Below are 11,160 nucleotides of genomic sequence, written 5' to 3'. Positions count from 1 at the left end.
TATGATTCATGATATAAAGGATCTCGTGATGGTTAAATGTGATTTATAATAGCAAAATCAAGAAAGGAGTGAAGGTACACTTTAAAAGAACTCAGACGGGACGAACGACGGAAAAAGGACGGGGCAGGCAACCTTGGCGCACTGAATGGCGTGGGGCGCCAACCCCTAAACTTCAGAGCCAACTTTCTGTCACGCCAGCCCACTGCCCAGAAAATCCGATGAATTTCGCTCATCGATTTTTGACCCTAATTCACCTAGAATCGAATGATTTCTTCCAAAATATTTTAGATTCATTTACCCAACTTAAATACATGAATATCTACTCGAAAACCCTCAAGAACAATACTCAATAAAAAGATCCTTGCCTCAAGAACTCAGCCAAACATCATAATTCAAGAACGAACAACAACACCTCAAAAACTCTCATCAAGAACTTAAATTTCGAATCCTTATGGATGAATTTGATAATACAGATCATGATTAGCGTGAGGGTAAACGAATCCACCACTATGGAAGCTTACATACCTCGTTAGGATCGAATCCTTGGCGAAAACCCCTCGAAGATTGCAAGAAATCCTCGAGCGCTTGAATCTTTTCCTTTCTTTCTCCTCTTGAACTTCTCTCTAAAATCCTAAGCGTCTTTTGGAATTGTGAAAATTGACCCAAATCATTTGACCCCTAAAAAATTACTAAAAATGTTTAAATCTAATGGGGTAAAAAAAGACCAAAATACCCCTCTTTAATTCGGATGAACTTTCCTTAATCGAACAGTTTGAATTGAAACGGGCATATCTTCTCCATCCGAACTCGAAATTTAGCAAACTCGATGACGTTGAAAAGAAGATTCAAAGATCTTTCATTTGATACCTTATGGACCACCTAACTCATCCTACACTGAAAGTTATGGTCGTTTGAAATTGACCCAAAACTCACAATTTAAGCTTAATTTGAACATATCTCAAATTAGCTCTTCCCAAACTAGTTCTTGCTAAAATTAGTTCTTTCCAAGAGCGAGTTGTTACACTGGCATTATCTTATCAAGTAAAATAACATGAGGTGACAATAATAGTCCCTTATAAAAATATGAACATATCAAATATTTTATTCGTTTTTGTTTAATCCATTTTCCACCCGCCTCTCCTTTACCACTTCTAGTAGTGACAAGTTTTTTCTTTCTTTCTAATTTTACTTATTTTTGGATTGTATCCTCGAGGTCTAAATGTAGAGGGTTTTGTACCTTCTACAAATTAGGCTAACTTGCAAAAATATTATGAATTGTCATTGATTGTGCTAAGCTTAAGCTTTAGATCAATGACTCAATGATTAGTTTTATTTAAGTACATGTTTAGGAGAATAAAATTGATAGCTATATCTTTTACTAATAAACAAATAATCGATAGAAAACATCTTAATATATAACGCGTAATAACTGATACTACTGTTATAACTAAAGCCAACTTGAATGCACCAAAACAAGGTCATTAACCATCTAAACAATAGGATATTTCTTCAATTATTTGTGGACCAACCCTTTAAAACAACCTTCAAATTGTTTTATGACCTTTTGGGGTGTGATAGGTCATTTATTGCCAAGACAAGATACAGCATATGATTCGTTTGTTTGGTACAACATTACTCTTTATGTTATATTCGAAAAAAAAAAGAGAGAAGATAAATGGTATGATTCATTATAAATATTATTTTAGTACTATAACTTTTTAAAAAGTTGATAAAAATTAATAAATGATACCAACAAAATAGAAGAGACTTTTGTAGAGTTACTTTTTTTATTTGAATTATAATTTGATCATAGGACATCAATCAGATCATTAAAAAAAAATATTGTTTTACAATCATAATTCTATAATGAATTTCATTGATATTCTAAAGTTATATTTCCAAGGAACGTCAAAAGATTATAATTACATTGACCGAAATAAAATAATTTATTCAGATAATAATAAAATAATTAAAAATTGCATCATATAATTCAAAGCTCTTGCAATTTATGCAAGTGGTTGAACATGATTTAGTTGAAATTTGATATTTGACGTTCTTGGGCCGAGTCGAAGATTGGCCCATGGATTGAGTTGAGAACCGATTGCCTGATTGGGGTCGGGGTTGGAAATTGAGTCAGGGTCAGAGTTAGGGTTGAGACCTCAACCTAGATCCCAAACCCAATCCAAGACCCGACTTCTAACCCTTGAATCGTTACCCCCAACCTAACTCAACACCTAAATACCTCTCAAACCGAGGCTCAACCCCGACCCATGATTCGACTCTGACCTTGACTCCCAACACTAGCGTTGATTCGAGACCCAACCCCGATCCCAACTCAATATCTAACTTTCGATTATAGTAGTTTCTCTGATTATAACATTTTGGGTCTGGTGTCATAATTATTTTCCAAATTATACCTAAATGCCCTTGGGGATAATATTCTTCTTACTAACCAAACAATAGAAAATTAATAACAAAATCACTTATTTTCCAAGAAAATATTTTCTAGGAAAACATTTTCATTCTGACCAAAATAAAACAATGATAATTTTTTTTTCTCATTTTTTAAAAATAAAATAATTCAAATTTGATATACAAAAATCCAACACAGTATCAATTAACCTTATATTTGAATATAAATCAATTAAACCCTCACTATGTAAGGGCTTAAGTACTAGATTTTGAAAAATAATCATTATTGAGTATTTAGTAAAACTATTCTAATATAATAATAGGAAAAATATTTATATGCACAACAAGAAATATATTTTGAGGAAAATTCCAAAAAAAATGATATAGAGATAAATATAGTAACAACATTGGACATTTTTTTTGTGTTATATAATCCCTTTGAGTATCTATCCTGAGAAAAAGGGAAGATAGAGATAGCAAAGCAACAATGGCATCTTTCATCAACAATCCCTTAACTTCTCTCTGTAACACTAAGTCTGAATCTTATAATCTCTTCAAAATTTCCCCTTTAAGAGCTCAATCACTGGGTTTTTCCAAGCTTAATGGCAGCAGAAAAGTTGCTTTCCCTTCTGTTGTTTGCAAAGCAGTATCTGTGCCAACGAAATCGAGTACAGAAATTGAAGGGCTCAACATCGCTGAAGATGTTACACAGGTGATTTTATCACTAAAACTTTATCTGGGTCGGTTTTATTTTGTTGAAATGTTGAAAGATTTGAAACCCCTTTTGTAAATCTTGTTGTTGGTAGTTTTTATCTGTGTGTGTTTGATGATTTGATTCTATTGGTGGATATATGAATTGAGTTTTGTGTTTGTTTGTCTAGACTTGGTGAATTTGTGTTAATTTCTCGTTAAAGGGTCATTTTCTTACTATAAAGACAGTTATAATCGTGGGACTGATTTATTCCAGCGTCTAGATGAGATAAAATAATATCAAGTTGAATGAGATAAGGCGGAATACTTCAACTAAACAAAGTATAAACAAAGTATAATTTTAATCTCAAGCTTAATCGCGGGATATCCCACTTTATCCCGAGTACCAAACGACCCCTTAAGATGTGATTTCATATTCTTGAAATGTTAAAGGCTTGATTTTTGGAGGATATATGGATTGTTGTCTAGAATTGGTGAATTCTAGTTAATTTCTCATTGAGGGCCACTTTTCTTACTATAAAGGTGTGAGTTTGGTAAGGAAGGAAGGTGTCTTGCATGGAGATATTTTAACTTAGGAAATAATTTTCTGTGTTATTATTGTGTGTTTGGTTGGGTAGTGAAGTTAGTATGGGTACTGTACAGGGAGTTGTACAGTGTGTAGTGATAATGTTTGAAATTTTCGATAATAAAAGGTTAACACTGATGTGTTGGATGAATCCAGTGATACGGAGTTAGACTTGAAATATTTGTAAAGGTAAATTACTGCTGTCTATAAGTGATGGAAATTATTTTCCCTTTTAGAAAACATTTCCCCTATTCAATTCTTTTGGTATTCCCACAATTCAATTCAAAGGCTGGAAAATGAATCAACAAAGGAAACATTTTCCCGGAGTCGTATAAAACACACCCAAGTGTAAACTCTTTCAGTAAATTTTTTGGTCAAGTTCTGTTCAACTATGATATTCCAAAATGGCTTTACAATTTCCAGTTTTCAGTCATTTTCCTCTTCTCTGGAGAGAGTCGGGGAAACTTACTTTATCAAATATCTGGCTTTTTAATTGGCATTGATTTTAGTTTATTTTCAGTTACATTGCTCCAGACTAGTCTACTTATAAAATTTGCCTGCTGGTGGATAGTTTACTTCCTGTATTTCTCCTTTCATCACGGGCTTTTTGATGTTGCTGTTACATTTCCTATGTTCCATTGTTAGTTTCAAGCTTTGTGACATGAATACTTAAAAAAAGTTAGGCTTCTTTGATTATTAAGGTATAGACTATTTTCAAGGAAGTCAACATTTTTTTAAAGATAATATATGGGTGTATTTAACTTTAGACCCTTACAATATTTCCAACTCTGAACTGTATGGAAGACTATTAGCAGGAAAGATTGATATAGTTCTTGTTATATTGCGTGCCCCTCTTTATCCTGATGCCTATTCTATTTGTTTCTTCATATTGTTATGCTAATTTTGTTATATCATTTGACAGCTTATTGGGAACACACCAATGGTTTACCTTAACACCATCGCTAAGGGTTGTGTTGCAAACATTGCTGCTAAACTTGAGATTATGGAGCCATGTTGCAGTGTTAAGGACAGGTGAGAGAACTTTTTGTTTGTATCGTGATATCTGAATTTCCTTCAACCTAGAATTTATACTGAAGAATTCTTTTAATTGGTTACTGTTTTTCATTTTAGTAAATTATCCTGCTTCATTATACTGATCTTTTCTCTCAGATTATAGACATCATATTTTATGTCTGCATTACAGGGAATATGTTAATATTATACTTGTGCTTGTAGTTACTCCCTCCGTCCCAACTTATGTGACACTTTTTCCTTTTTAGTCAGACCCAAAAAGATTGATGCTTTTTAATATTTTGTTACATTTTAACTTCAAACTTCCCATTTTACCCATAGACACAAAATATTTGTGGCCTATTCTTAAACTCCGTGCCCAAGTTGAACACCTTCACATATTGGGACATAGGGAGTAATATATTTCCTTCGGTTACTTTGAGCTCTAGAAGAAAATATAACACTGATGACCACCATACTGATGGATCTATTGTAAAATTTGACATCAGTCATGTTTTGTTCCATTCTTGGGGTACATCTACAATTGAAAATCCTTATCTTAGACAAAGGTATTTCTTGTGAACGAGCTAGTTCAGATAACACCAAATGCTTCAAAACAATATCTGAAGGTTTTCCCTTACATAGTACTTTTGGTTTCAACGCCGCCTACATGAGCTTCACAAAGCGAAGCCATAGCTGTTCCAAGAATAGTTAAATGGGGGTTGCGTTAGGTTCTTTCCACTAAAAACAGTCTAATTACGATGAAAGGATTGAGACATAGTTTTTCGATTGATTGATATATCTGTTGCATTTCAGGATAGGGTTCAGTATGATAGTTGATGCCGAGGAGAAGGGACTTATATCTCCGGGGAAGGTAAGTTGGCCAATCAGCTAATTGTCTCTCTTGGTACAGACTTGATATATGTCATTCTAAATTAAAGGAATAAGTCCACCATGTTATGTTTAAATGCTGAAATTTCTTTATTTAACATATTGTGAATGTTCTGTTAGGTTAAAGTCTATTATGCATTTGTTATACACTTCTGTCTCTTGTGTTAGTATGACCTGTAAACATAAGAATATCATTTGTACCTGATATCAGTGTGACTGAGTGCTATTTTCTTCTGATTGACCAGAGTTCTTCCTTATTTTTGAGGACCAAAATGGTTTTGGTAGGAGGACAGATATAACCTAGTTCTTTTTGGTTCTGGTTTTTGTCATCTTATTTGCTAAGTCTTTTGTTTTTACTGTCCTTTTAGTATAGTCAACTTGCTTTCATCAGTCTTGGTCTTTCAACGTGGCTGTTTATGGGTCTAACAAGTCTGGTAAGCCATTAGGTTTGGTTTCTAAAATCATGACCTTACTGGGACCACTTAGGTATGCGTTTTGAGCATGATGGCCTTGATTTCCATCTGAAGGTCCGCGGCTTTACTGTCTCACAAGGCTTGCTCTTGACATGAGTACACAGTCATCATAATGAACTAATGATGAACATGGAGGTTTTTCCCACATTATAGAGGCTCTGTGTGTTTGTTTGTCTGCTGAATTGTCATATTTCCTTCTTCCTAGTATATTTTACTTTTTAGTACATAGTCCATATCTTTCTTGTTAAAAAAAGTACAGAGCTCATAACTCCATACTAAGATAATGCGTGTAATTAACTTTAGGCTCTCATAGCTTGCTCCTTGTGCAAATTAATAATTTGTTTGAATTACTTTCTGATTGTTCTTCTTAATTCTGAAGAGGGGAACGGTTTGTGCTTGTCACAGCTTTGTCCCACATCTTAGCATTATTTCTTATTGTTTTTCTACTTGTCTTAGACTGTTCTAGTTGAGCCTACGAGTGGAAACACAGGCATTGGGCTTGCCTTCATTGCTGCTTCCAGAGGATATAAGCTCATCTTAACGATGCCTGCGTCAATGAGTCTTGAAAGAAGGGTCATTCTAAAAGCTTTTGGAGCTGAACTTGTTTTAACTGACCCAGCCAAAGGGATGAAAGGAGCTGTTTCAAAAGCTGAAGAAATATTGAATAACACACCAGATGCCTATATCCTTCAACAATTTGACAATCCTGCCAACCCCAAGGTTCTTCTGCGAACAGCTCACTCTTTATTTTATGTTGTGGCAATTTATGATACTCCAGAAGTGAATGCTTATTATCTGTGACTGAATGGCTTCTACAATTTGCCTTGATCAATTTAAAATTCTAATGGCCATTGTGGTGATTAATTCTCCATGGTGTCAATCCCAATCATTGTATATTCAATGTAATTGTAAGGAGTGAGTAGCGACTAAAAAGAACTCTATATGCGTGTCAGATTGGATCTCTAACTATCCTCCCATTCCTTCTTTTCCATTCTCACCAGACACAAGACTCCGGCGAAGAACAATCCGAGCTTCATTTCCCAATGGGTCTGCAGAGCTTCATCCCAAAATTTTCTTTGTTTTGTATTTGTTTTATTAACAATTACTCTAGTTATTGACATCATCTTTCAACAAGAAAAAAATAAGAGAAAACTGGAGTACTCAGCTTGACACCAATAACTGGCAAGTAATTTTGATATATACTGGATTATAAATGCAACAATAACCTGATTTAAAGTCAAATATTAGTTTCTGACAGTTGCTAATATTTAACCTTTACTCTGAATTGTTAGCTGAACTTTCATATGCTTAACATGTAAGTTGAATTTGAAAGAATCCATTTTATGGTTTCCAATTTGTGCAACCAAAAAGATTCAAAATCAAACCAATACTTCCTTCTTTTCTGTTATCCTTTAGACATGAAAGAGGAGGAGAAGAAAAGATGAAGAGGAAAGAGCCAAGTTACCTGGAGGAAACAATGGGGATAAGTTTGATAGGGAAAGAAATAGACCGTACCAGTACCTGGAGAAAGAAACAGAGGGGGGCTATACGCCAGCAAATAGGAAAGTTAATTAGGGCGGCTGATTCAGAAGAGGAAGTTTTGGGTGTTTAGACAGTTTTTTGGTTGAAAAGACCCAAAGTCTACTATTGAAAAGATGGGAATGTGTTTAAAATGATATTTAAGGAAATCAGAAAATGGGTACAATGTTAACTTACTGCGTTCAAGTAGTAGGTTAACAGGACCTATACACACACATGCTAACCATATTACCTCTCTTCCCCCCTCCCCTCTTCTCCTCCCCCGGGTTTTTTCCGTGAAGTGGACAGTATTCTTGAGTTTACAGATTGACTTTTATTTGCTTGTATGGTGCAGATACACTATGAAACAACGGGTCCAGAGATCTGGGAAGACACAAAAGGCAAGATTGACATACTTGTTGCTGGCATTGGAACTGGTGGAACCATTACAGGAACAGGCCGATTCCTTAAAGAGCAAAATCCAAACATTAAGGTATTAATATTGCTTGAAAAAAAAGTAGCATTCTGCAAGTGTAGCTCTGAAGTTCATGCATATGTCAGTTCATTGACTTCTAAAATGTGAAAGAAACATGGGACGAAGCAAAATGCTGAGAAAGTATCTCCACACGGTTGATATTAAGTACACTTAACTCTTTTTCTATTGCTTTTTGTTGCCTTTATCAGATTATTGGTGTGGAGCCCACAGAAAGTAACGTTCTATCAGGGGGCAAACCTGGTAAGATGACATTCAGATGTTGATCTGACTTTTCGCTTTTGGAGTTAAATCCTGTTTTGTTCTACTTGCTGCATTGTGAAAGTGCAGGCCCTCACAAAATTCAAGGGATTGGAGCAGGTTTTATTCCAGGAAACTTGGATCAAGATATAATGGATGAAGTGATAGAGGTCACATTCTTATCCATCCCCATTAATAACATTTAATTTCATCTTCTTTAAACTTGTGAAAATTGAAAAGTATGAAAGATTTAATGTCTCATGCATGCTCATTTCAATGATATACATGACTAAGAATCTTCCATCTCAAATTTGGTGTACCTGTAATTGAACGTGAATCCACATTTCTGTTGTTGTGCACCAATATGCCATTTCAAAATAGTCTTACCTTTTACTATATGTAAACCTTTTCTATCTGGCTTCTAGGGGGGTCAAAACATTTTTTGATTCTCAGTTAATTTGTTAAGTCTGCCTTCCCGTCCAACACTATTTCAGTTACCCTTGGGTTATCCTAGAACTTTCCTTAGAATCATAATTGAATGGAATATGTATTTCTTCTGGTAAAACAAGAATGGAAAATCTATGGCATACTCTGCCAAGATAATAACTAATTGAGCACATTTAGCTTGTCAAACAGTTCATTCAGCTTTATTAGCCTGGCAAGTGGCAACATAGTTTATGTAGCTATAGTTCATTCATTTGGCACACTTACACTCTGTGCTACTCTGCTAGAACATTCTTATCCCTTGTTAAATTCCGTTAGGGAACAAGCTATTCTGATTGTCAGCTATATAATAGTGTACAAGCCTATGCAATTTTAATATTGAATAAAGAATTGTTCCTTGTAAGTTTTGCTCCCTTAGTTATAGGTGAACTATTTGTGTATCCAATTAGGTGTATGAGCTTAAATCTGATCTGGATGTCCTTCTATAAAAAAATTCTAGAAGAAAATATCCTCTATTATGCTCGTCATAAAACCCAATAACAACATACCTAGTGTAGTTTCACAAGTGGAGTCTTGGGAGGTTGGGGTAGAGAGACCGTGCCCAAAAGACCCTCGGCTCAAGAAAAACGTTGTTCAAGAAATCTGTCATCTTCCAGTGTATTTACTCATTTTCTTGAATTTTCAGATATCGAGTGACGAAGCTGTTGAAACTGCGAAGCAATTAGCGCTACAAGAAGGGTTGTTGGTTAGTGCTTTTAACCAATCTTCATATCAGCTAATTTTTGGGACAGTTTTAAATGAAGCTAAACTTCAAATGTTCATTAATTCATCTATGTTACAGATTGTGGATGCATTATAGAAACCTTACAAGTGGTCGAATTTCAAGTTGTCATGCTCCAATTTTAATTTATATATACATCTTTCTATGAACTATGCTTTGAATGATTTCCGAATCAGAATATATTAGGTGATCTTTTTCTACTTTTGATAATCAGGTTGGGATTTCTTCCGGAGCAGCTGCTCTTGCTGCCATTCAGGTTGGGAAGAGACCTGAGAATGCAGGAAAGCTTATTGGGGTAGGTTCAATCTTAACTTCTGCATTTTTCCGACACGTGCGTATTTCCGTGCTCCTTCATTTCCTTTTTCTTCCACCTCATCAAACTTTAGTATTCGTTTTTCCGTGTACTTCTTATAAAGTAAATCATCCTTCCATTCATTTTCACTGAAATTTATAGATCTAATAGCTCTGCATCGTTAAAAATTTCCTTCGAGTTAGTTGCATGTTATCGTAGGGGCGTCACTTGTTTAGATGCCTTGAACTTCTTCAACATTTCTCTTGTAGGTTGTATTTCCAAGCTATGGGGAACGATACCTCTCCTCTATTCTTTTCCAGTCAATACGAGAGGAATGCGAGAAAATGAAGCCAGAATTGTGAAGATCTTCCTTTTTTTGAGCTATCTTCTGATTCTTAATAATGCTATCTGGCTTTTCTAGCTGCCACACTTTTGTTTGTTATATTTAGTTGGCTGCTGGTGTATACAATAGATCAGGTATTAAGATGGTTCTCATAACAAAGATTAAACAATCTCATCGATTCGGTTTGAGGATTTTTTATTTGAATTGATCATGAAATTTCACTGCTGTTTGAATCTTTCAATTTCATTTTTGGTTTTCCCTCTGTGAAGATGAAAATGTACTTTGCTACCTGGACCTGGAAGTTGGAATCCTCTTAAGACCATGTTCTTTAGATCCTGCAACAACTCTAGTACTCCCTTCGTTTTAATATGTTTGTCAGATTTTGGCTTAAAACCGAGTTTTAAGAAAGTGAATAAGACTTACTTTGAATCTTGTGGTTTTAAACTAAAGATATGTAGAATGTATCAAAATATTCTTTAATCTTGTGGTTTCAACCCTATCTTAGGTGAAAAGTTAAAACTAAAGAAAAGAAGCAGATGACAGAGCGTCATTAGTCATTTTATATTCTAATATAAAGATATACAAGATGTGACAACTTGTATATACGTCCTTTAAAACATGATTTCTGACAAAACAATATTATAAAAAGAACATAAATATATGTATTAGAGAAAATACATCAAGTCATCATTAAAGTTGTTTCGGATTTTAAAAAAACACCTTAACTTTACAAGCGTCTTATTACTCCACAATTTTTTTGAATATCTTTGTACAAGGGTCATTTTGACTCACTCCCTCACCTTATTTGTTTGCTGTGAATAACCAATTAAAAAGTGTTACGTTTCGGTTATTTTCTTTATTAATTAATTATTTACTTCTTTTACATCATTTTCTCCAAAACAAAGCTCAAAAGAACCATTGCTACTCTCTTTTGACGATTTCATCATCTTCCCCAAAACAAGGTCAACGTTGATACTTTCTCTAAC

At 34.5% G+C, this 11,160-nt stretch overlaps 1 protein-coding gene across 1 annotated transcript; it reads left to right on the top strand.

Annotated features, from left to right (window-relative positions):
* The first annotated feature begins 2,835 nt into the window (after positions 1-2,835).
* On the top strand, positions 2,836-10,415 carry LOC125841148 (cysteine synthase, chloroplastic/chromoplastic). Its single transcript, XM_049520162.1, has 10 exons — positions 2,836-3,124; positions 4,611-4,720; positions 5,516-5,573; positions 6,520-6,783; positions 7,937-8,074; positions 8,266-8,317; positions 8,405-8,484; positions 9,444-9,503; positions 9,754-9,834; positions 10,101-10,415. Exons 1-10 carry the CDS (start codon positions 2,900-2,902, stop codon positions 10,191-10,193), a joined length of 1,161 nt encoding a protein of 386 aa, XP_049376119.1. The 5' UTR covers positions 2,836-2,899; the 3' UTR covers positions 10,194-10,415.
* Positions 10,416-11,160: the final 745 nt, after the last annotated feature.

This window comes from Solanum stenotomum, chromosome 10 (assembly GCF_019186545.1).
Source record: "Solanum stenotomum isolate F172 chromosome 10, ASM1918654v1, whole genome shotgun sequence".
NCBI lineage: Eukaryota > Viridiplantae > Streptophyta > Magnoliopsida > Solanales > Solanaceae > Solanum > Solanum stenotomum.
The sequence above is the reverse complement of the archived record's forward strand: the minus strand, read 5'-3'. Positions and strand labels throughout refer to the sequence as shown.

Coding starts and splice junctions, on each gene's coding strand:
- LOC125841148 (XM_049520162.1), top strand. CDS start 2,900: ATGGCATCTTTCATCAACAATCCCTTAACTTCTCTCTGTAACACTAAG. Junction 5,574..6,519: donor GACTTATATCTCCGGGGAAG/GTAAGTTGGCCA, acceptor TACTTGTCTTAG/ACTGTTCTAGTTGAGCCTAC. Junction 8,485..9,443: donor TAATGGATGAAGTGATAGAG/GTCACATTCTTA, acceptor TTGAATTTTCAG/ATATCGAGTGACGAAGCTGT.